The 27,042-nt window shown below is 34.3% G+C and overlaps 1 protein-coding gene across 7 annotated transcripts in view; it reads right to left on the reverse strand.

Annotated features, from left to right (window-relative positions):
• The window catches only part of Epha5 (EPH receptor A5), a 325,855-nt gene that overhangs the window by 29,401 nt on the left and 269,412 nt on the right, over positions 1–27,042 (reverse strand). For all 7 annotated transcript variants that reach the window (XM_005068199.4, XM_005068197.4, XM_005068198.4 and 4 more), the window contains 5 exons: positions 22,123–22,190; positions 20,809–20,934; positions 19,927–20,112; positions 5,489–5,550; positions 2,187–2,396 (listed from right to left, as the gene is read on the reverse strand). In XM_005068199.4, the coding sequence (XP_005068256.1) occupies positions 2,187–2,396; positions 5,489–5,550; positions 19,927–20,112; positions 20,809–20,934; positions 22,123–22,190 (652 nt within the window). The remainder of the gene's footprint in view (positions 1–2,186; positions 2,397–5,488; positions 5,551–19,926; positions 20,113–20,808; positions 20,935–22,122; positions 22,191–27,042) is intronic.

Below are 27,042 nucleotides of genomic sequence, written 5' to 3' on the forward strand. Positions count from 1 at the left end.
CATACAGGACCTACATCTCAATTATAGTGCTCAGGATGGCAACGGTGATTAGGGGAGGGAGGCACCTGGCACATCAGTAAGGTGTACAACTCAAATACTCTGCATGCATTTTTTTAAAGTACAGAATTATAAGTGGAATGTCTAGACTGTTAAATGAAACCCTGGGATGTTTAACAGTTTAAAAGACAGGAAGGAAAATTCTACGTGCAGAAAACTAAAAGATTTCTTTCCTGCAACATTGTTTCATTTCTGGAAGGCTTGATTCCTCGCCCCCTCCTAGCTTAATAGCATACTTTTGTGCTTGTTCAGTTAGTATGTTGAACCTAAGAAATGCTATTGTTTAACTGAACTAATCTAAAGTTTGTGAGGTACTCAGAAAAAAAATCACATTTTACAGTTATTTTTCCATGTGCTTGCTAATATATACTGAGAGACAGATATTTCTTGTTAATAAAACTATTTAACACCCACCTATTTTGTAGAAAAGAATAAAGAAGCAATTAATATATGAGAGAGAGATTTCCATGGAAAAGGAAACTTAACAACATATAAGAAATTGAGTTTCACGACATGATTTGAAATTTGGGAAGGGATAAAATTTAGGCTTAATCTTTTTTATACACATGGCAACTGATGCACACATACCATAATATAGCTGGAAAGTTTTTGGAAACTATTTTGCCTAATAAATATATATAAAACATTGCATCGCAGAGTTGTAATCTGCCTGTTTTATTTTGCTTCATTTTCATTTATATTTAGACTTACTTTTATTGTAATTATGTATATATGTGGGGGAGGCTCACGTGAGGACAGGTGTGTACAGAGGCTCCTGCATCTCCTGAGCTAGAGTTATAGGTTGATTAAGCTGCTTGCTACACTGCTAGGAACCTGAATCAAGTTCTTTACAAGAATGGTGTGTGCTCTTAACAGTGAAGCCATCTCTTCAGGGCCATAGCAAAATTTTTACTGCTTTGTTTCTTTCTAACAGAATATTGTTCTGTAGCTCAGTCTGGCCTTCAACTCGTGGTTCCCAGCAATCCAATTGTCTATGTATCCGTGAATGTTGGGATTGGAGGAGAATTGTTTTGTTCTTCGACATGTGATTAAATTGTCTTTTCCAAAGTATACTTCATTGATTCTGCTGAGTTGTATCTCTGAATTGTCCTCCTGTTTATTGGAACAATGTGTGTGTCACTAAATTTGAGGCTCACTTACCTGATTAGTTCTCATTACAGACATTTTCAACAATCTGCTCCCATACCCTATTTAGGGAAGGAAGCCTTGAAAGTATTAGGGTTTCTGGCTTTTCAGCTGGTGCTGTAGCATAATGCAGTGGCAAAGGGCCTTGGAAAACCTGCTTGTCATTTACCTAAGTCACCCACTCATCATAGTAGCAATAGACTTTCCATAGCACCAATCCTACTTGTATTTTTTAAATATGTTATAAAACACACACACACACACACACACACACACACACACACACACACTGAATTCTTTAGGAACTCAGAATTTCTGTTTCTAGTTAGGGTTACGATTGCTGTGATAAAACACCATGACCATAGTAACTTGGGGGGAGAAAAGGGTTTGTTTGACTTGAGCTTACATATCACTGTGCATCATTGAAGGAAATCAGAACAGGAACTCAAACAGTGAAGGATCCTGGAGATAGGAGTGGATGCAGAGTTGATGGAAGGTTACTTCGTACTGGCCATCTTCTTGCGTGTTAGTCAGCCTGCTTTCTCTAGAACCCAGGACCACCAGCCCAGGGATGATCCTACAAATAATTGTCTGTGTGTCCCACAAGGATCAATAGTTTAAAAAATGTCATACAGCATGCCTGAAGTCCATTCTTATGTTGGCATTTTCTCAATTGAGACTCTTTCCACTCCAGTGACTCTAGCTTGTGTTAAGTTGACATAAATCTAGCCAGCACAGTATCCTTAAGAAAAATAAATAAATTACTGAGAGTAAGACAGTAAATATTTTTGTTATCTAAGTTTAGTATTTGAATTTGCTGGTACTAAAATGTATAGAGTTGAATTTTCTACTTTTTCTCTCATGTTTTCTCAGTCTCCACTTGGCTTTATTGGAGGAATGCCCTTTTTGCTATTCTTTTAACATCTTTAAAGATTAAATGCCTCTAGTCTAGTGTGTCAGAAATGCATTCTGTTAGATCTTACCCTTGTGGTGTAGGCTGCCTCAGGATCATCTTCCAGTATCCTAGAAAGTCCAAAGTCAGACACTTTACACACAAGGTTACTGTTGATTAAGATGTTTCTAGCAGCAAGGTCTCTGTGCACGTAGCCCATGTCAGAAAGGTACTTCATTCCTGCAGCGATGCCTCTCAGCATGCCAACAAGCTGAATCACAGTGAACTGCCCGTCGTTTTTCTGCAAAGACAGTGCAACCTTACGATTCACAGGAGGAAAATTTAGAAAAAGCCTTTTTTCATTTTTCAAACTACTATTAGCACCTTTTAGAATGTGAATGCAATTTCCAATCAAGGAGGTTGGAAAGCATTAGAAACCACAAATTTAACTGATTATGTTGATCAGGTCAAACCAGGAAAATCTTTGAAGACCTTCAGAATTCTCATGCAGCACAAACACACATAGGAATTCACATAGGCAAAAAGAGGCTCTCCAGAAACAGGGTTCCAGTGGAAGAAGAATGAGAGAGGAGACAGTACTACTATGAGTAAAAGACAAAAATTATGTTTTAATTATCTTCTGAACTTGGCTGTTGACTAAAATGTACAGAAATTATACCACTATGTTAAAACATGTTGGGAAATAATGTCCCCAACACGTTTCAGTATAGTTGTATAACATAAATTTTAACATGTCCCAACATGATTTAATTTAGTTGTATAGAAATAAATCTTTAAGGCAAAGGCATAATATATTTCCTATATGGAGTTGTATGTAATGGGAAAACAAATTCAAGAAGAAGAAATGCAAATAGCTTTAAGCTAAACAAACACGTTATTGACAATGCTACTCCTTCATAGCTAATACTCAATAGAGGCTGATGATGGGTTGTTGATGAAACAGTTAAATAGAGTCATACAATCTATTGATATGTAATTCATTATTACTAATCAGCATGAGGAAGAAATAATTATTGAAGTTGCCATAAAAAAGACACAAAAAATTACATCACTAGATCTTATATTCAAGAAGCTAACATTTTGGGTCTTGACTTAATAACATCTCTGAGGGTTTGTGTCTCTATAACATCAATAATTACCTGGAAACCTAAATTGTGAGAATATTCATTTGAAATTACCATTAATTAATTGATAATTAATATTATTTTAATATATTGCTTACTTCTCTATGTAGACCTGCCTGACCTTGAACTCATATAGATCTATGTGCTTCTATTTCCCAAGTGATGCTGTTAGTGGTTTGTCCCAACACACTCAGTTGTGCTTAGTTTATATTTTGTGTTCTTACAGTGCTAAGGATTGGTTGCTACTGATAATTTTAAAATAATTCGTTTTTTAATAATACAAGTAATAAGGCCACATTTAAAATTTATAAAATAGCATGTAAAAGAGAAAGCATGGGCTATCCATAGTTGCATTGTGGTATATACTACTACTAATACTTTTAATTACTTCTTTTCTTTTTCTATATGTTGTACTTTGACTACTCATGTGCCAACATACCTTCTTTCATCTGCACTCTTTTTAATAGTACTAAGTACATGGTATGCATAACTTTGTATGCTGTGTTGTACCTCAAGTTACAAACTAATAAAAGCAGTGTGTTGTGTTTCATTTAAAATAATCCCATGTTGTTGACTTTCCATGCATTGTAGCTTCTTTATTGTCAGACGTCAGACAAATTTGCCCGTTTCTCCAGTCCAGTGTCAAGCTTGGCTAACACTGAGTATATATTGAGGTAATTTAAAAGAAGCTATCTAAATAGACTTATTGGTGTAAACATGAAATGGCCCGAGGAAACATAGGAGTTTCTGCAGGATGGATGAGAGCAGGGATAATTACTGAGCACTGGATGGGAAAATATCAACAGTTTTTGGAAGTCTGTTGTTTTTGTCAAAGACATTAAATGTAATAAAGTTAAATGAACTCATAAAGCTTAACTAATAGCTTGAATTATTTTGAATAAAGTGAGGACACAACTCTAGGAGACTGGAAACCCTGCAAATGCAGAGAAGTAAACTGGCAATAGGCTGGTACATTGGTATAGGTTGAAGATTGAAATAGAAACCTTACTTAGCAGTGGAGCACTACACCAACCCCTTTACAGGCCCCTTTTAAGTTGTCATCAGTTTCATTACAGTACCCTTCCTCATAAGAAGCAACACTCACTACATTGAATTTATAACTTCCATACTGTCAGTCATTCATATATGAAAATATTACATTATTTTATGCAAACTCTTTACAAGTAAAGCAAGTTGTCAGTATTTAAAACTGGAGGTCTGTATAGTTATTCCTAAAACCAAGGATGCCTGTTTATTCTGGTTATAATTTTGGATTGCTGACTTTTCTGATGACCCCCCCCTTTAGTGAGACTATGATGCTTATAGACTACAGATAGATGGCTTCAATAATTATCTGCATGGGCATTTTAGATACAGTTTTCCTTGTCCATTAATACACATCAAAAGGATGAGCATAGTTATCACCTCATCCAGGAAAAGGAGCACAATAAAGGAAGGGGTTAAAAAGAATGTAAGAGTTGATGCATGAGAAGTGGAGCAATGAGATGCTGTCTTTTGAACATGGGATTCGGATGGGCACAGCAGTAACAAATTCACTATGGGTGTGGCCACCTGCCCCGAAGCCATACAGCATGGTGTCATTCAGTATTCTAACAAGGATGAGAGAGGGTCTTAACAAAGCCTCTTCCCTCCCTGAGGACAGGAAGCCCTGTTCTCTTTAGTGCAGTTGTCACTGGCACCTTGTTCATGAACCAGCAAGTGGCTTGCCTCCTCTCTTCAAACTACACTAATTGAACGCTGCGGTCAAGCACACACATGAGACTGAAAATTAGGAGCATAGCTTGTTGGTAAGAAGAATATGTCCAGTAGTAAAGGAAGGATGTTAAGAGAAGGCAATGGGGGTAGATATGATAAAAAAATCATTTACATGTATGAAATCCTCAGAGGATAAGTAAGAATATTTCATAGTTTTGAGTATTTGCATAACCTCTCCTTCATTTTTTTCTTCTTTATCTCCCTTCATTTCTTTTTAAAATTCATTTCTATTTCCTTTTTATTTAAAGTAAGTTCTTATTTACTTAAATAAAATTACAGGGCCATGTAATTGGATTTATATGTTTTCTGAAAAATATACCTTTCAAATATCAGTTTATTGTGGAAAATTATGGTGCTGACTAATTTATTCTGAATCCATTTAAAACTTTACTACTAAGGTTGCTCAGTTTAATCTCAGCTCATTGACAAAATATATGTGGCAATAGATAGCCAAAATAAAACCAAGTCTTACCTTTAAAAATGTGTCCAAGGAGCCATTCTCCATATACTCTGTCACTATCATCACAGGTTTACCTGGAAAGAAATGGAGTAGTGTAAAATATGGTCAGAGAGAACTCCATTCTTGGTTAATTAATTAATTATCATAAACTAAGTTTTGATCAGATTTTTCCCATACCTTCAATAACTCCCAAAACTCCCACCTCCTGCCAGACACAGTTTTATGTTCATTCTCTGTCTACCAAACTACAACCCACAAAATTCTTATCTAGGATATGTAAAGCAGACATTTCAACAGTCTCAACATGAGTGCGTGTAGTGTTGTGATAGTGTGTATGTGCATATATATATATTCACTTCAGCAGTAAGTAAATTATTTTATTTCTTAGTATAAAAGCATTGTGTGTTACATTAAGATGCATGTGTATACACACACATATGTATGCTTGTGTATGTGCGTGCATGTGTGAAAGAGTACATGGATTCATGTTTGTGACCTAGAAATAGGAAAAATATCCATGTTAGTGACTATAATTCTCTTATTCACTTGAGACAGGGTCATCTTAGTTTGGTTACTGTTGTTGTTATTAAAAGTTAATGAAAACCATCTTGAGAAAGAAAGGCTTTGTTTGGCTTTTTACATCTTGGTCATAGTTCATATGTCCAGAATCCAGGATAAGAACTCAGGGAGTATCAGAGGTGGGAAGTGTAGAAGAAAGGCGCTTATTGGCTTCATCCTAGGCTTACATTCAACTACCTTTCTGATGCCTCCCAGCACCACTGTCAAAGAGTGACATCATTCACAATTTTCTCTCTCACATCAATAATCAAGAAAGAAAAAGATACACACAAATGCCTATAAACCAAATCTGACTGAGACATTTCATCAGTTGGAATTTCTTACTCCTGAGTGACTCATTTGTGGCTAAGGTTGAGAAACACTAACCAGCCTTAGATCTTTAACTGAACCCAAAGCTTGACATACATAGCCAAGATATATGATCAAGAGGCTCCTAGAGTCTGTCAGTCCCCAACACTGGCATTACAAGTCATTACCATCATATTCCACATTAAATTTGGATGTTGGAGACATGAACTCAGTTACTTATTTTGTACTAAACGATTGTAGTCATATTCACTGAACCCTCTCCTCCTCCCCAACATCAAGATATAATTTATTGGGGCAACAATAGCTTACTCTACCTTTATAGTATTGAATTAACACTAAGTAGTGAAAGTGATAAATTACATTTAAGACAAATACATATGTTTGCCAAAATCGAAACTGATTTATATGGAAAATGATTTTAATTGTTAATTATACTTCAAAAAGATAATTAAGCAATAACATCCATCAAACCAACTAGAACATACTTCTCTATCTGGCAATTCTGAAAACCTGATCTTGTCTAATTGTCCTATTTATGAGAGTTTTGATATATACTACTTTTTCTGATTTTACATATTTGTCTATGACTTCTTTTCTTTCTTTTGTCTAAAACACTTGTCATGTTTATCAAACTACTTTCCCCAGTAGCCTCTTCTAATTATCCCAGGTATGTGAAAGTTGTATTTAAAGTCAACACTTCTGGTGGAAGGGACTCAAATCCTTTCAAGGCTGCTTTACAAAAGTGGAAGGGAAGTTTTCTGGTCTGACTCGGGAAAATAAGCTGTTAGGCTGATAACTTTTGTTATCACTAGAATGTTTAAATTCAGTTCTCAACTAGACTAGGTTAAGAATTTCTAGATCCCTGGAAAAGTAGTATTTTGGCTTCATCACGCAGAGTATTTCAGAGATGGGGGTCATGACTACAATAGCTCTCAGTGTGGGCTATTACGAATAGAACAGACAAAAAATGAGAAATGTCCTTTCCCATAAGGGCTTAGAATAACTTTTATGCTGTTTGGGAATTGGAACTCCAGACCTAATACTACCAGTGCCTTCTACAATTAATGCTCAGGTACCTGGGGAAGATACTCTAGAGACCTCTGATTTAAAGGGCACTATGCTATCAGTATCAAGGTCTTTGAGCTTATGTATCATGGGACTAGTCAGGAGCCAAAAATCATGAGTTAATTTTTTGTAAATGTGCTACTGGTATTATTTGGCAATTGGAGAAACTTGACTAATATCACTATGATATGAGCTCAGACAAGTCAATTATCTTCTATATCTGATTTTAATCTGTTACAACGAAATTAATCATGCCACCTATCCCACAAAATTGTGATTTTCTACCAAGTCTACATCATCCAAGAAGTTTGAATAGTTCTTAACACTTAGTATTTTGCTACATGATTTACTTAGTATTATTTTATAAATTTATAAACTCTTTATTTCTGAATCAGTGTTCTTGTTAGATGCAAGGGATCTCAAATAATAAACCCTATTGTATTCCCACAAAATTGTGGCATTTCTCACATAAAATGCCTATACAACAATGAGACTAAAAAATAAGAAAAATCCTTTTTTGTGATGATAATATAACTAAAACATTGATATCACTTTTAAAAATTCACAATAGTCTCATGTTTTTAAAAATACATGCCAATTTACTCTACAATGAAAGAATGTTGGGTAAAATTAAGCATTAATTTAAACTGTTTTGAGTTAAGAAAAAGACCTCTGACAGAAAAATTACTAACACTGATATCAATTATTCATATGTTATATTATTAGCCAAAGTGAGTTTTATACAACTATGAACAGCATTGTCATTAACTCAATGACGTTATTAAGCTATGTCTGTTACTTAAGGACTGTTGAGTTCAGGACACAGAACTAGAACTTGCATATTTAAACACACCATGTTACACAAGAGCACAAAGTTATCTATAGAACATCTGACAATTCTAGATGAAAATACTGTAGACTGGACAGAATTCTTCATTTAAGATTATTTAAAACTCACTATTTAGAATCATAAGAAAGGACAGTTTAATTCCTCACTCAAGATGATTACGCTCTCATGAAGTACATTAGTGGCAATATCCTGTTAATGGAGTATTACAGAGTATTACAAATGCAAGAACATTTTCCTCATCCTTTGTAAAATTTAGAATTTTCTTTTCTTAAAATGTTGATTTGACATCCTTGCAGAAAGTATAATGAGAGGTGATTAACATCCAAGAGTGGGGACACAATATGCCCAGGAAACTTGTCAAGAAGAATTCATCAAGTTCAAACATGGACAAAGCCTTGTTTTCCATGTTTAAATCAAGAAATTACAAGAAAGAAAGAATTGCTGTTTTAAAATTAGATTTCCACATCACAACAGTCAATACTTGTATGACAAAATACTGATGCTGGCCATGATATGTGGAAAAAGACATCTTATACACAGAATGTAGGAATGTAAACTTAAAAAACCATTGTGGAAATCAGAATGGTATTTCCTGAGGAAACTAGTAATTGAACAACTAAATGACCCAGTTCTACTATCTGATTTGAAGGACCCCAAGCCATACTAAAGAAACACTTTCACATGTCATTTTCTTTTTGATGTACCATTCATAAGATTAGGAAAGAGAGACAGTCTCAGTGTCTATCAAGAGATTGGTGCATAAAGAATATACATGGTATCCACAATGAAATTATCTTCAGCTGTGGACAAAAAGGAAATTGTGACAGTTGCAGAAAAAAATTGGCAGAACTAGAAATCAATGTTACATGAAATAAAATAAGCCAGACTCACAAAGAGAAATTAGTATGACTTCCCTCATACATGGAACTGAAACTTAAAATGCTGCTGTATGTGTGTATGTGTGTGTGCTTGTGAGTGTGTGTGTATGCGTGTATGCATGCTTGCATGCATGCATATTTGTATGTGTGTGTGTGTGTGTGTTGTCAAGAAGGAGAAAAAGGACCAAGAAAGGGGAATAATGGAAAGGGGACTGTGACAGGAGGAGAAGTGACTGATAGTAAGTGAGGGAGGAGAAAGGTGAAAAGAATAGGAAATGGGAATCTGGGACATGAGAAGAGAGGAGACGCCATTGTAGGAAAGCAAAAGTCAGTGAGAGGAGGGCAGTGGGTGACAGAGATGGGTAAACCAAAAATAGATTAAAGAACCTTAAACTTTCAGTGGTTTTGTCAGTATAATGTGAAGAAAATTTGATAACTACTTGTGGTTTGTGTTTATAAATAGAGACCTGCTTCTGATTTGAAGGTTATTTAACAATAGCAATGATCCTTTTAATGGAAATCATGTCAATACCAAAGTGGGAAAAATTCTTTTGGGAGCTCTTTAGGTATTATTCTGATATCACAGGGTCCAATTTCAATTTCAGTTTTTAATGAATCCCCCTTTATTTCAAATTTCCAACTTTCTTAAACTCCTCTGTGCTGGATTGAGAGACTTTCCTAATATCAAAGCTGTTTTCATACTTTATACTGCTCAAGTATCTTGCCACATAAGCTGTATCCCTTCAGATAGTCCAAAGAATGCATTTTTTGCTTGGACTAGAGGGACCCCTCCTATTAGGACCAGAATCTATCCCTGGTGCATGAGCTAGCTTTTTGCAGCCTATTCCCTATGGTGGGATGCCATGCTCAGCCTTAATGCAGGCAAGAGGCCCTTGGTCCCACCCCAACTTAATGTGTTAGACATTGTACACTCCTCATGGAAGCTTTCGCCCATTGGGAGGAGTAGGTGGGGAGGTTGGACTGGGGGTGGGGATGCAGAATGAATGAGAGGGAGAACTATGGTTGGAATATAAAATGAAATTAAAAAAATACATATTCCTTCTATTTTCTGCTTTTAGAAACAAGTGCTTACCAGGGATGAAGGTTTCTCACCAAAAGGAAATATGTGTGTACCTCTAAAATTAGCTTATCACACAGCGTGGGAATATTTCTATTATTTATATCTAAATAGAGCTAAGCAATTATTTACTGAAGGTAATTGCTGATGAAGCTAGGAGGCCTGTTTTTCTTGAATCAAGTCAAGATTCCAGGAATATTCCTTAGTTAGCATCTTTGCTTTTAACACACCTAATCCATTGCTTCCCTTACAGAAATCCATCCACAGAGCAGTAATATGACACAGTTACAAGAACTGAATTCCTATGGACGTCTATTGAACATAGACTCTGTTTCCCCTCATAGGCAAGTATTCATTCATAATTATGAACAGGCATCATGATGATCAAAGAAACACACTGATCTATATCTGTCCTTAAATTATTTATCCCATAACATTATATCTGTAGAGCTTTCCTCTGTATCTACTCAAAACAGATTCAAATTATTCAAGTTATTCCTTCTGTCTACCTGTATGTATTTTAGACTGAGTATTATTGGTTAAAAATTAGTAGAAGATAATAGATGCAATTGCCCCTTAGCAAATACTAAGAATTGTTCCAAGAGTCCCATATATGTGTATGTTATATAAAAGTGAATAATAATATTTGCAAATAACCTATAAGCATCCTGAATAATTTAATGTTTTCTATATTGCTTACCACATATTATACATTGTAAATGCTATGGAAAACGTTTCATTTTTTAAGGACTGATAGTAAGAGAAATGCCTGTAGTTGCTCACTAGAAAATCAACTTTCTCCCCTAAGCAATTTCTACCTACAGCAGGTTGAGTTCTTGGATATAAAACCTGCAGGAAGCCAACCATGCTTACAAGTGCCAACCAAGGTCTAAAGTGCAGGAAAGGGACAGATGTTTTACAGAAAGTATATCATTTCCTGCAAATTTGTATCTTACATTTTATCCCCAGCTCACAAAATGTACAAGATAGAATTTGCATGGTAAAAAGAGCTCTCTAACCAGAGAAATACTAACAATGGAATACACATTTTAAAAGGAAAGTGATTCCTATCAATGGAGACAGGTGTCTTGTCTATATGGTTTTTCAACCTTTATTATCTAATTGTAAAAGTCAGATTAATGATGTATGATAATGTAAGTTGGAATGCCAAAGACAAATATGTAATTTGAGAAGTATGGTAAGGACCTAAAATGCATTTCTAATTTCCAATGATGATGGAAAAGCAATTATAATGGATGCTTGCAAACAACTACAAGATTTTTGTTGATAAGAATAAGACACTTGAGGATCCATGTGATTATATTTTATGCTTCAGTCATTTTAATGCTAATTACATTTAGTTTGGCTTATGTTTTATCTCAGTTGCTGCTATCCAGCAAAAATGACATGGTAATAATTACCATGGCTTACTCTAACCATTGTAAATTCAATAAAAGTGTACAAATCATATTTCATTATCCAGCTGGAAGTAAAGAAAAAGTGTAGATCTGCCAATAATTTTGAAAGCATATTATCAAAAATCCATATAAAAAGAGCACATAAAGCATGTCAAGACAGGACTTTAATCACAGAGGACACTCTACACGGTTTGTCTTATTTCCTGAGTATCCACCACAGGCAATCTATGAAAGCACGGGTTTTGCCTTCATTATTGATACCATAAACTAGCTTTTATTTCTTGATATAGAAAATGCTTATCTATACAAGAAACTACTGATGATATGACAGTTGTTTCTTCTCAGATCAAGTAAAGGCTCAGAAAGTTTCTTACTAAATTTAACAAGAGAAAGTCATGTGGGAAGGAACTTTAGAGATGTAAGAAATATTGTGTTTCTTTTTAAACTACGATTTAGTAATTCTAAAATATATTTCCAGCCCAAATTTTATGTTACACTCTAATGTATGTGAATTTTTTTGTGTGCTAATATGAACTTGATAATCAGGACAATGTCATACCCACCATGCAAATTCTGAATCTCTTCCTGATGGAATTCAGCTGCTCTCTTTGTTATCCTTTTATGTTTCTCTCTTTGTTTTTGTCTTAGTCTGTCTGTCTGCCCCCCACTGCCACACGCACACACACACACACACACACACACACACACACACACACACACACACTTTAGGTAATGTATTGTGATGTGGGTTAGCATTTCCCTTACAAGAAGTATCTGAAGTTTTTAGCTTAAGAAGTATAAATGTAAGGGTTGAAACAGTCTGCTATGAAGAAGGGCTAGGAGAAGAAGGAAGTAAGTTTTACAACTCAGTTTTCAATTATGCAGAAATTATCATGGAAGTTAAAGACATCCTTTGTACTGTATTGTGTTAGTGATAACATATTATAGCTTTTACGTTTTTTGTTTGACAATTGAGTTTATAGTACATACTTTAATTATAATAAAAACTGAATTTGTTTCTTTATAGTGTGAATTTTGATTGTTTTATTTTGTTTTTCTCTGCTTTGGCAACAGAGTTGGGTCTCATTCTGTAGTTTAGCTAAATTAGAACTTACTGCCTCACAGGCTGGCCTCAAATTTGTCATTGTTCTTGTCTTAATTTTCTAAATCCTGGAATTCAAGGTGAGAACCAACAAGTACGAATTCTGTGATGTCTGTGGGTGTGTGTGTGTTTGTGTGTGTGTGTGTGTGTGCGTGTTAAAATCTACTACACATATTTCAAAAAGGTAGACTACTGTTTTCCTCATCATGCAATCTTATTACCCATATGCCAGTGTTATTTGAAGAAAACTCAGGGAAATGTGGCTGTAGCTCTTGCTTCTCACAGTGTGGACCATGCTAAGTAGCAGAAGCACACCCTGTAGTCTTGTTAGAAATGGAAAATATGTGTCTCTTGTGAAGGAAATAGAAATAGATCCTGCAGTTGAACAATAACCCAGGAGGCAAGTTCAGTTCTGAGAAACATCAAATAAGGCTACATCACAAATGCTGCAGTTAAATCTGGACTTATTTTACTTGTGTTTATACTATCTGCTTTCATGAAGCCATTAGTTCATCAAAAAAACATGACACCACTTCAGGCTGTCATGGAGACTTTCATTAGAGGCATCATAATTCAATAGAAAACAAATGTCAAGAGGCTTTATTAGAAACAATTTATGAGTGCTAAAGAAGTAAATATAAGCCTCTGACTGTGTATATATATATGTATATATATATATGTAGTTTATTTTATTGTTCCGTAGTACTTGAGTTGTATTCCATTCTGTGTATAGACACTTGATAGTTTGAAAATGGAATTAGTCTAATCTTCAGGTTAAACAACGAATAACACATGAAGATCCTCTTAAGTATTAGTGACCAATGCTAATGAAAAAATAACATAATTTACCTGGAATTAAGAGATAAGCCTTATTTAGAGAGGAAACAAAGAGAGTAACAATACCAAATGATGACACAAAACCATAGAGTCGCTAGTTACAAAGATGTGTGCACATTTTAATTATGTGCTATCTTTACTTGCTAACTAAAAGATTATAAAAAATCACTTATAAAGTTCTATAACTTTAATTGGGACAAATATTAGTTAAACAAAAACCCATGTGCTTCATCTAAGGTGAAATGTAATATTTCTATACTTATAAATTCAAATTGAAGTGCTTATATTAACAGAAACGACCTCAAAAATCGTCATTTCTCATGCAAAAATGACTTGTTTATGTAGATGTTTGGGAATTTGATATTAATAAATTATGAAGTGAGTTTATTTCTAATTACAATCAAATTACAATAATTACAAGGACATGATCTAAAAAATCTAGCAACAATGTTTGATAATAAAACTTTTATGTAATGTAGTCCATCACTTCTAACAATTATTTGTGATTTAGCTATTTATTGTTACAAACCATTCTATCTAAATGGCTGGATCTTACCTTCCTTAAAAAATAATATCTGCTAGTATATTCTGTGTATAATTCTTCAATGACTATAGGCATCCTAGCCAAGAAACAAGGACCATATTAACTCCAGAGCATCTGCCAGTCTCCTCCACCCCAGTGCTTTGGCTTTTTAAGTGGGTTAAATGGGAATTGTATTCAAATCCTCATACTGTGTTCCAAGGCAAGTGTCTTACAAACTGGCCAACCTGTCAGGTCCCAGAATTAAAAAAAAATGTTGATTTAGGTTTACATTTTACATAGATTGAATTTATTTGTTTAGCCAAACACTGAATAGTGACGTGACTTGCTCAGGTAACATATTTTCCTTGTTGTAGGTCAAACAGAAAGTATGGTTTGCAGATTTCCACATTATAGGAATCTAAACTACAGCAAGTTTTCAGTTTTGAGCCCTTTGTGCCCAAGCAAATGACATCTGAGAAGCAAATCTGAATATCAATGGGAGGCTACATACATTGTCTACTCATTCACTCTTTGTGTATAAAAATAATGAGATGAATTTTGAATAGTGCCTAAGGCTCTTATTCTCATAATTCCTTAAGTACAAACTGGGTGTATAGCTTAACTCCTTGTTTTGTCATTTCTAATACAAAGGGTCAAACCTAAATTTAAGTACTTTCAAAACCTCTCTATCCCTTGTATCCCTTGGTTTTGACATGCAATTGCTTACATTTACTTAATGCATTTAGCCTTAAAATAGATACAAGCGGTTATGTGTATGCCATTTTTAAATAGCTCACTGTGCACTAAAGGTGATGAACCAGGTGCAAATATAAATAAGATGCAACGTACAGAGAGACAAAATGCCAAGAAATGCTGCTATCATTTTAGCACTGTCTTTGGCTGAGAGTTATTCCTTTAAAAATGTGTGAAATCTCTGTAAGATTGGGCTATGATTGGGAACATGCAAATGAGGAACGTAAGAACCTCTTTCCTTTGCAGCTAGCCTTCTTATATGGGCATTATAATCTGGATCTGGAGGTTTTCATTCACTCAGCTGCTTTGCATCATGGAGTGTCAACCTTTTGACATACAGACATTCAGGCTTGAAAGTAAAATGAACATAAATGACTATGATTCCATGGAGAAAGACACAGTGAATTAAAATTTGAGACAACGGAAGTATAGTAGTACATTCTAAGAGTGAATAAACTCCCATGAAGGAGCAAAATAATTACATGAAATTTCTGTGGAGAAATACAGCAAAATTTCATCAAGTTAAGTATGCACTGTAATTATGCTGTTTGCTTGCTGATATACAGAAACATAGCAGAAAATCACTATTTGATAAAGTCTAAGGGCAACAGGTAAGCAAACTTTGCTGTGAAATTGCCAAAAATGTAAAAAATAGCTTGAAGGCAGTTGGAATAACACTAATTAAAATATAAACAAGGGTCTAATAAGAAATTATCTAAGATCCTATTGCTGAAGACAGCACATTGCTCAGACAAGGGGCTGTGAAGGAATCTTCCTGGATTTGACTTGGAAGCCTCCTCCCTTAGGATTATCTCTAACTATGCTTTAAGGAGTAATGTAAGATGCCAAAGGAAAAGAACAGTTAAAGTCCTATCCTTCTCAAATGTTTACAAATAGCAGCAGTAGCTTGTCAGTCAAGATATTCCAAAATGTGCCATAGTGGCAACTTTTCCTGGGGGGATAATGAACAGCCATACAATTGGCATTAACACTCACTATAAGGAATAAATTATTCTGGAAGTGTAAATTTACTCATCTACCCTGGTGAGGTCATAGAACTCCCGAGGAGAGCCTACTATCACCACTTAACAGTGCAATTTCTAACTATATTCTAAATATTTATCCTTATAGCTAAGCTAGGTGTAACTTTCATCCTTCATCAAATAAACTTCCTTTTGCAGAAAACACTGTTAAAGAGTTCAGAATAAATTTAAATGCGGAGTTTAAACAAGCTGACTGTGGCAACCCCTGGCCCGAGTAATACATTCCCACTTAAGGCTCGGAGAACATCATCGAAGAGGACACATGGCCTCATTGTGAGAGCCATAGGACCTAGACACATGCAGTGAGACTGTTTTTCCAAGGAAAAGAGAAAAAGATAAATAAATGGTTCAAATATTTAGGAGTAGGGAGAAGTAGAGAGATGAGGAGGGGGAAGAGTGGGAAGTAAATGAGATCAGGACATATTGTATAATATATTCAAAGAAGTGATAAAAACATTATGCGATTTTAAAAGAAAGACCTCATAAGAAAGCAATAAGATATTTGAAAAATAGTAATCATTGTTTCCTGGCCATCAAAAATTTCAGAATATATTAGTGATCAATTGTCAATCAATCTGAGTATGTGGAAGGAGAATTGAAATTACTGCTTTAAAGTTATTCCAACATTGGGTTAAATTTGTCAATTTCATAATAAAAGTAAATTCATTTTTACATTATTCTAATTAACAAATAAAACTAGACAATAGAAATTTCTATTCTTTTGTTTACGCTTAGCTAATTACCACTGCCAGGAAAAGACATTGTGCGTGTGATATGTTCATGAACACAGACAAACATATATGTAGCTCTGTTCATCAAGGCCATAAGCCAACCTCATATAGAGTATCTTGAATTGAGAAACAGAACCATGATTGTTTTTTAAGAAACAGCCTCTCACTAGACTGACTGGTAAGTGAGTCCCAGAGATCTACTTGTCTCTAGTTACCCAGCATTGAAATTATAAACTGTCACCACTATGTTAGAGTTTATAGATGACTGTTAGAGCCTGAACTGAGATCCTCATCCATACCTCGGTAGAAATTTATTGACAAAGCTATTGTCTCATCCCATGGAAATAAAGATAACTAAGTAACTAGAGTGGGGAGAAGGCTCGGAAAGTAAAATGTAAATTGCTGCTAATGCCATTGTTAGAACCTGGATTTGACTTCCAAGATACAAGCTAAAGCAATCAGCATTGTGGTTTGCATTTGTAACTGTAGGAATGCAGAGAGGACATCAATAGATCTCAGGAGCTCACTGTCCAACCTACCTAGCCTACATGGTATGCAACCAGTCAGTAAGACACTGTGGCCCAGGGAAAACAAAACTGGAGAAAAGGAGTAAATGGCTCCAGGGAAATAACACCTGAGTTTGCCCTGGCATTCACATGCATGTATGCACATAAACACATGTACAGTCCTCCCTCATAAATATACACACACTTCAAAGAGCTAAGCATCCTAACAGTGGGAAAAATGCATAACTTATGTCTTCATTTTTTTACCTGGATCTTATTAAATAGTAAAAGTTGCCACCGTATATGAACATCAAAGTGTCTTGTGTTACAAATGAGTCAATTAAGCTGGAACTTATGTGTTTCTAAAGTCCTGTGACTCCTCTACTATAGATACGTATATGCATGTATACATATACATACATACATACACACATTATATATGTATATAAATATAAAATGGGTCTTCAATCTTTTATCACCTGTGGTAATAGAATAAAGAGAAGGCTTTCAAGGACACCATCCATAGGAGTGCTACTCCATACTCCCACTTTAGTTTCAATCAGAAAAATCACAAGAGTTAGTTGCACTTATGTTTCATTATCTGTGTGCTGCAGGTTGAGAATAATTGCTGAATAAATTAGCATCAGATCAGAGAGCATGAAATTAAGGACACAAATAAAGTGAGTCGCAACATGGTAAATTGAAAACAAGTTGAAGACTTCCTAAGTTGAACATCAAGGCTGCATTTAAAAAAGGGAAAATACAGTTTCAACTCACACATACCGTAAAGTTGAAACCAAAGACATATTTTCAGCTTTTACATTTGATTTCCTTATACGTAGCATTCCTCTGGGTAGCAACATCAAGCAGAATATTTCATTAAGAGAATGAAAATTGAAAACTATCTTCTCTACTGCAGTGCTATCTCTCTTATAATAGAATTCACATCATCTGCATATGATCATGTGTGTTTTCATTGGCATTAGATCCTAATAATAAAGGTTTAAAGTCCATAAAAATATATAAGGAATTTGCCTGTCTCAGTTAAATTCCTCAGTATATAGTTGCACAAATATGACCTATAATAAATCAAGGATATATAAATATATATGAATATATCTCTAAAACTTAGGGCATTGCTTACTACTCTGAACCACATTTAGTTTAATACATGGAAATATGTACCTGTTCAATAATAAAATTTTTGGTCACATACATTTACTCACCAACATGCATAAAAGAGCATAATTTAATCCCTATGACTGTCCTTTAGGGTAGGTCTATTTACTTTTCGCTGTGACAGTAAGGCATAAGGTATTTAAATAAAGTAGCTATGTAATGGCATAGATTTAGATAAAATCAGTTTACTTAAATACTCTGTGCATTAAGGCCACCCAACAAAAAACCTCATTATTTTGCTAGGGAACTGAAAAAATGTGTGCAAATGTGAGAACATTAACCATGAATGTAGTTTCAGTGAGGAGGCCACAGAAATCACTGGGGCCTTGGGTAGTAGATCAGTGTTTATCATGGTTTATGAATGATCTTTGGGAACCCATTCCAAATAGAGGTATGTTCTCTCTCAGCCTAGACACATGGGGAAGGGCATAGGTCCTGCCCTGGATAAAATAACAATAACAGACTTTGAGATCCCCCCAAGGAGGGCCTCACCTTCCCTGGGGAATGATGTCGGGATTGGGTGGGAGGCTGGGGTGGTTGGTGGAGGGATAAGGGAGGAGGGGTGGGAGAGGAAGCTGGAATTGATATGTGAAGTATTCATGTTTCTAATTTAAATTAAAAAATCAAAAAAATTAAAAGAAAAAGAATAAAATAGAAAAAACAAGAAAAAATAAAAATAAAAAAGACCAAAAAAAAAAAAACTCATAATGTGACCAATGATTACTTAGCCACTTTTCTTGTATCTCTATGTTCATTTGATTTTGGTTTAATGCAATTGTTTTACATTTATTTATATATTTTAGTCTTTCTGTGCACATACACATGGGCATTCATGTGAATATCATGTCAAATAGTAGTCTTTGACCAGGTCATTTTGAGTACTATGTGCAAACTAAGTGACTTATGACAAAACTGTATGTAAGAAAATCATTCCTGGGCCAGTGGAGGACCAGTGAAATTCTTTATTGAGCAATTGAAAGCTTAAAGTTTTTGACATCCTTCATGGAAAAGCATAGAATAGAAATGCATTCATAAGATGCTAACACATACTTAAATGCATGTAAAACTCTGGTACTTCTGAATAAACTATACATTCTGTACCTAAAAATAAATTATGGATTAATTTATTTTATTTTTCTAGGTTATTGATGAGAAAACTTAATTCCCAGTAACAAAAAACTAAACAAATTAAAAATATGTAAATGGGGGCTGACATATGACTTGGCTGCTAGGCTCACAAGTAAAAATAAAAATTTACATTAACAACCAAAACATAAAAAACATAATCTATTTTTGTGTTTTTCCCAAATCTATTTTTGTTTTCTGGCAGTGAATTCATGATAAATGAATATACAACTTATAAAATGAAAAATCTGTGCTCACCACAAAGCATCTTTAGGAAAAAATCTACTAAAATATAATGTAATTTTTACCAGTTGAGAAATTAATATTTCAGTTTAGACAATGATAATTTAAACAGTTACCCATGATGTCTCTCTCTCTCTCTCTCTCTCTCTGACACACACACACACACACACACACACACACTCTCTCTCTCTCTCTCTCTCTCACACACACACACTGTGCCACTGTACTTACTTTTGGTCACAACGCCTTCTAGATGGATGATGTTTGGATGATCAAACTGCCCCATGATACTTGCTTCACCCAGGAAATCTCGGCGCTGCTTTTCAGTATAGCCTACTTTAAGCGTTTTAATAGCCACAGGTAATTCTCTTTTCCCTGGTAGTTTCAAACGTCCACTACAAACTTCACCAAATTCACCTTCGATAAAGATAAAAAATAATGTATAAACTCTTTTAGAATTCTTACTCTAATAAAATTCTAAATTCATGAAGCATTAAGGTTCAGATGGAAGGAGATAAACTAAAGGTGAGACCAAACATGCATAGCAGAATTAATGAAAGTAAATGTTACATTGGGAAATACCTAGTACGGATGATCAAAAAACACTTTAGAGTTTACTAGTTTCATCCATTTAATATAAACAATCCAAATGGTAACATTAGAAAGAAATTAAGAAAACAAAACAACACTGACTCTAACTCATCTTGTTTTTACTTTGCTGTGAGAGGTCTACCAGTACTTATTACTGATGAAAAAATTAAGAAAAGAAAAGGGAACAAGGCACAGATTAATTAAGTTATATAAGCACATGATCAAGTTGTATTGAAGAAAGCAAATACTTTCCAGTATTATAAATTCAGTGTAGATACATATATGCAACACTACATGGGAAAAGATTCTTTTTTTTTTTTTGGTCTCTCTGATGAGAAGGCAGACATTTGTTCATTTATGAGCTACTTAGAAGTTTGTCTTAAAAGGTGAACAGTTACAAACAGTTTTGAGAGGAAATCAATTACAAGAGGTTAAGAACATTATGTGTGAGAGCAGGACATTGATATATTACATTCTGAGTATAAACAAGGAGAAGAGGTCAGAATGTAGATGTCCGCATACCTGCTCCAATGACTCTCTCAATGGTGATGCAGGAAGCTTCGATCTCTTTGGCAAATTCATGGACAGCTTGATTGGGATCTTCGTATGTGTGTGGATCAATGTAGGTTCTTACTCCTGGCAGTTTTACTGTAACAATACATGGACATTAATGGAGTAGAGTGGATGTACTTAATTATCAACTTTGCTAACACTCTAGTGTGACTGAACTCTCTAACTTCTAAAAGGAGTTGAGTTTCAAGAAATGACTTTCTTCTGATTTACGACAGTTATGTCCACAGCTATTTTACTTTTATAACTTAAAAAGATTGATGTTCCCCTACACAAGAAATGTTTAATATGCTAGCATATCTATGTAATCATCTTCCAAGTTACTGTTCAGACTGTGAGACTCCAATGCATATTGAGAACACTTTGATGATTGAAGAGGGCACAAAAAATGGCCTATTTGTTGGCTTGTTCTATAGGGTCATTTTTATATATTGTAATAGACTATTAAGTCTGATTCCAAAGAACATTTAAAATTACTCCTGGTGTTGCTGGAATAGAAATCAAAAGGTAAACGGAACTTCTTTTCACATGGTGTCTGTTCCAAGAGATCTGTAAAGCATCTGAGTTTCAGTTACTGATAATCACACCAGAATTGCTTTTTAAAGATGGATAACAGACACATAAAACTGGAAAGCACATTCCATGCTTTCCAGCATGATGGGTAAGGTCTTAGAGAGAGACTGAAGCAAAATAAGTCTGCCCTCACCTATTTTTCACATCAACTCATGTTGTGGACACTTACTAAAAAGTGGACACTATAAAATACCAATTAAAGCTCATTATGCTATTTTTAAGCTTATTATTGTAACTGAATTTCACATATTTCTTGAAAAGTGTCGTCCTTTTCAGGTCGTCTTAACCAAGGCTGCTGAGAGAAGGGCTTTGTACCCCAGGAAATTCCCATTGCAGTCTTACAAAAAGAAACAGCTGAGTGACATTCATTCATTAGGCCCGCTGGCATGATTTAATGATAGATTTCTATTCACTCTTCACAGAACTTGGAATTCACCTGGGATTTTAATTTGAACTACAGTAGTGTTTTTATGGTAGGCAAGAAAATTTATTTTAATGATTAAAATGGATTAAATTAATTTAGTTTTGGACTGAATAAACCATTCAGAGGTTGCCCAAGTCCAGGAGTTATATATGCTAGGAGTACTTGTTTGTTTTATACATAATAGATTTGGTCAAGAATTACAAATCGCCTAACACGAGGAGCAATCTGAATAATAAAATCTCTCATTTTATTTTGCACAATTTGCTTACTGTGCCCATTATGAAAGTGCATCTTTTCCTCTTCTGGATCCTGCTTTGCTTTGCTGTAGCCACACCTCCTAGAACAAAGGGAACCACAGTTAGCCACATCTAAAAGTGGTAAATCAACTATATCACGCATAGAGCACTGATTGCAATTGAATCTTCTCAAACCAAGGGCCAGTTACCCTACTAGCAATAAGAAATGACAGAAACACTCATTTGGAATGGAAGGCACTTTTCAAGTTGCTAGTTTTGATGTTCAACAAATCATGTTCTCTAGATTCAACTGTCTTAAACCATCTAAGTCTATACTAAAAGTAATTTCCTCATATGCCTCACACCAGCCGTCTTTTGTTCTCTCCTTCATTTCCAGCTAATTTGCCACTGCCCTTTTTAGTTGTAATTGATCAATATTTTCCTCTGTTTCCATGGTATCCTGAAACTTTTTGGTCTTACTTTCTTCCTCCCTCCCTCCCTCCATCCCTCCTTCCATTCCTTCCTTCCTTTCCTTCTTTCTTTTACTTGTCCCCTTCCCACTTCTTCAATGCTTACTCTAGCCTCTTCAGCAGCTCTTTTCAGTCATGTATGCTCAGTCCATTGTATAATTCAGCAGAAATCAATCTTGCCTCTTACCTCTATCCATAAAATCTTCATTTCTTGTTGTCTTTACTAGTCAATAATTTGCAAGGTTTGGAAAACTTCTTTCATTCTGACATAATCTATATTTCATAAATGAGAACTTTTAATTTGGTGACTACATATTACTTTGAATTATTTTTACTCACTAAAATACGTCTTTTATTTTTTCTGATTCCTTTTTCTTCTTTCTCTTTTTATGAATGGATATGTTCAAAGATCTCTATTATTCTTCATTCTATCCAACCATTTTCATGTTTTTTCTTTAATAGCTCTGAATTAATTTCTTAGAAAATTGTATTCTCACTTTGTAAAAATATGATTTATTAATATATTCTAGGGCCATTCCAACTCAATGTACCTAACAAATAAGCAATGTTTAATGTTTAAACCATTTCTCTTTACTTTTTTCAACCATTTTCATTCCATTTTCTGTGACTAAGTCCAACATGACCACCTTTCATAATATTTGAACAATTTTCTTATTCTTTGCTATGACTCATTTGTCATATCCCAAGCGTTCTACAATATGCACTCTATGATACAGACTCCCTAGCATCTCTAGCACTTCTTCATGAATACCTTTGCATTTATTATCTGGAAGTCTGTGCCTTCAGAACATTGTCTATCTATTCTGTAACTTATTTTGTAAAGTATACTAACTATTCTTTATTATTTTTTTATTCTATGGATATCAGGCTGTCCTAGTGGTCACGATGTACTCCAGGCTGGCATCCAACTCACAAAGATCCTTCTGCCACTGCCTCCAGAGTTCCAGGATTAAAGATGTTTGCCACTTCCTGGTGACCCTTGAAAGTGTACTAGATAGTCATACTGCCAAAATTTATCACTTAAGATATTAGTCTATCAAATGATCTTCCTACTTAAAGCCTTTAATAAAATTAGTAAAGTATTGAAAGTATCTTTTATCCTTTGCTACAATTTATTTTTCCCTACTACATATTATCTAAAGTCTCTGATAGCTCAGCATGTTTTCATATATCTGGACTTATCTGTTCTTTTTAAGGATATTCTCTATAACAATGTCCAAATATTGAAATTCTTTTCAATATTTGTTTTATGTATTTCCCTAACACCTCAGCTGCAGGAATCTCTATTCTCTCAGGATGTGATTTTTACACAGTAGTGCAATACACCCATTTTAGTATGACTTTCCTTCAGCATTTGTCAGCTACTTAAATGACAGGAACTAGTTTTCACTTACAAATTTCATCAGAGACCTAGTATCTGATTTGGAGTTGGCATTCAACATATTTTTACATAGATGAATGAATAAATGAATGACTGGATGATGGTTTGATTGTGCCTACACAATGACAGGTCTTTGGAAGATGACTATGTTGATGAAAACCGAGTTGATGTGGTACATGATTAACCATATAACATTAAACAGCAAGAAAAAATAAAAATGTTTAAATTATTTTCAGTGAAACTCAAAGGAAGTGATTTTACTATTCATAAGATCCCACAACAAAATTGAATTCATCAGATATTAAAGTTTCATTTATTACTGCATTAAGAAAGTGCAACCAGAATGAATATGTATTTCATTACAAATTTGGTTGATGATTATTGTGTGCTATAGGTACAGTGTCAAATAGTTCTACACCATGATGTCTCTTTGGTTTTGCACATGCAGATATTTAAAACTATTCATGTACAATAGAATAAAGACAATACAGAGGTTGTTTTGCAGTTTCCTAGATATTATTCAACAGATAAAACAAAAAATATCTTAATGCCACTTTTTTTTCAAGAGTACAAATACCAGTGTTGCGTTAAAGAACTGGAAATTAAATAGTAAAACACACCTGATACAGTTTTTGGAGAACTTATATAATGTGATTAAAATGTACTGTTTTTAGAAAAGGAGAATGCACCCTAGGGATCTGGCATGTTTTGAATCTTATTAAAAAGCCCTTAAGACATGAATCACCTCATCACCGTGAGATGGATAGAAAAGTGTACAAACAAATACACAAAATTGTAAAGAAATAGAATTTTGTTCATTCCAGATAATTTGGGTTATTTTCCTACATTGTTTGTTAGGTATCATGTATTTCTTTTTATTTCTAATTTAAGTGACTCAAGAGAGCAGTTACTGCTGTTTCTTACCAACAGTGCTCTAAACACAATCATATACATTTATCCTGAGATTTGTGTTATCTTAGTAATCCTGGCAAAGACTTTGTTGTAGGAATTTTAGGGAAATATAAAAGGCTTATGCATTCTTATAGTTTACATCAGCAAACAAGATACAAGCATCCATTTCCACTCTCAAAACTTCCTTTTGAAAAGTAAATATATTAATAATAAACTTCCAACACTGCATCTTCAATAACTTTTACCATTAAATAGGTCATGTAAAACCTCTGCATGATATGGAAGTAAAATTTCAGACCTCATCTGAACAACTATCTGGGAATATATTGGTGAGGAACAGTTAACATTTAATACCTGGTGTTGAGAGTCAGGAGGAAAATATATAGGGGTTGTTTTACACTATAGGTGTCTCTTAAGCTCTGTATCATATATGCTGCATGTCACATTAGCACATAAAATTAAGTTCTGGAACATGTAAAGCATTATTATAACAAGCTTCAACAAGACACAGTCAGTGAAAGTGCAGCTGGCAGTGGCAGGCTCATTAACAAAGTTTTGCACAGGATCATGTTCAGTCAGGATCATCTTGTCTACCTGTTCAAAATGTGTCACTTTAACCAGTCAAACAGTCAATGAATATGTCACTCAGCATATAAGCTGTTCCTACTCTGTTCCAAATTTATTTTTTTCTTGAACAGAGAAGACATTCATTATTTTTCTTCATATAGCTAGTTTTATTGATCTTTGAAATAATTGCCATAGCACTAGATGTAGGGTTTGTTTATACAGAAGCCATCTGGTAATTTATTGTCCAGTTTTCAAGATAAAGATATTTTAAATTATTTTTCTGTAACTGAGATAATATAGGACAGTCATAAGCAGTCATGTGCATTAGTTATTATTCACTAAAATCCCAAAGACGTGCTTGGCATGTAAATACATCCATGACCATTGTTTTCCTTAACAATCCTAAGAATCAAAATGTTGTATCCTTTATAACAGTAATATTGATTTTGATAATTTGATTCTAGCTATCAAATTTCTAGTTGGACTTTGGAAAACCCATAATCCATGAACAGATAAACAATTATGTAGGGATGATGGTATATATTAATAATTTATTTCTGGGCATATATTGAAATTTGATAATAAATTTGGGATAGAAGTGTAAGGTACTTCAGAGTACCAAGCAATACATAGAAACAGTAAATTATTAATGACTCTTTTGTACCTAATGAGGAAATGCCTGGTTAATGGAATAACCAAGAAGAAAGTATAAAACTTGCCTCAAACAACATTCTTCATATGACAAAGTATCACATTATCTTAATCTATAGTAAAATGTTATGAAAAAATTTACTAATATTGCATTGATTACAATAGTGTAAAGAGGGATTGATTATGTGTATATTTCTTTATCACTCTTTTATTTTGAAGTTTTATTATAATGTGCTTTTGTTGAACTTTATGTCAAAACTTTTGAGCCCTCAACAATTTACAAAGCATTGGCATTTATGTCTTACTCATAGAAACTTCAAAATAAAGTATTCTAAGCAATGTGTCCCTATGTATTCCCCTGCTGGCTTGAAATTTGATATGATAAACTGTCCCAAACTTACAAAGATACACCATCCTCTTCCTCCAGAGTGCTAAATTTAAAAGGCCTATACCACCACACCCAAAGTATTCTTTCTTAAAAAAATATCTCTTTGTGCCAACACACTCATTTTCTATTCTGACATATTAATGCCCTTAACCTTTGCATAATGTTCAATTTAGGGAATTTTATTGCTGGAATCTTAAAAAATTAAGGCACAGATTTTGTGAAAAAAATTGACTTTTACACTTCAAGAGTGTCTCCAATTAAGTCAGGACTTTGGTCTCTTGTGTTAAGATTCAGCATATGGCAGTAGGAGGAACTCAAAGAATTAGGGTCACCCGAGGTACCAAACTGACTCAAGCTCAGTCTGCACTGGAGAGTAAGAAAATTCCAGTAGGTAGAGTTGGGAACACATGATGAAGAGTTTTATCCACTTAAACACAGATGTTTTACATGAAAGTTCAGTTTGCTTTATAAAAGGAAACAAAAAATAAGAACACTAGGCTTTCAGTATATCAACTAAACACTGGATGAATAAATTTTCTTTTATGGGATAGCGTTTTTTCAAT

This window comes from Mesocricetus auratus, unplaced genomic scaffold, assembly GCF_017639785.1.
Source record: "Mesocricetus auratus isolate SY011 unplaced genomic scaffold, BCM_Maur_2.0 Super-Scaffold_100006, whole genome shotgun sequence".
NCBI classification, from domain to species: Eukaryota; Metazoa; Chordata; class Mammalia; order Rodentia; family Cricetidae; genus Mesocricetus; species Mesocricetus auratus.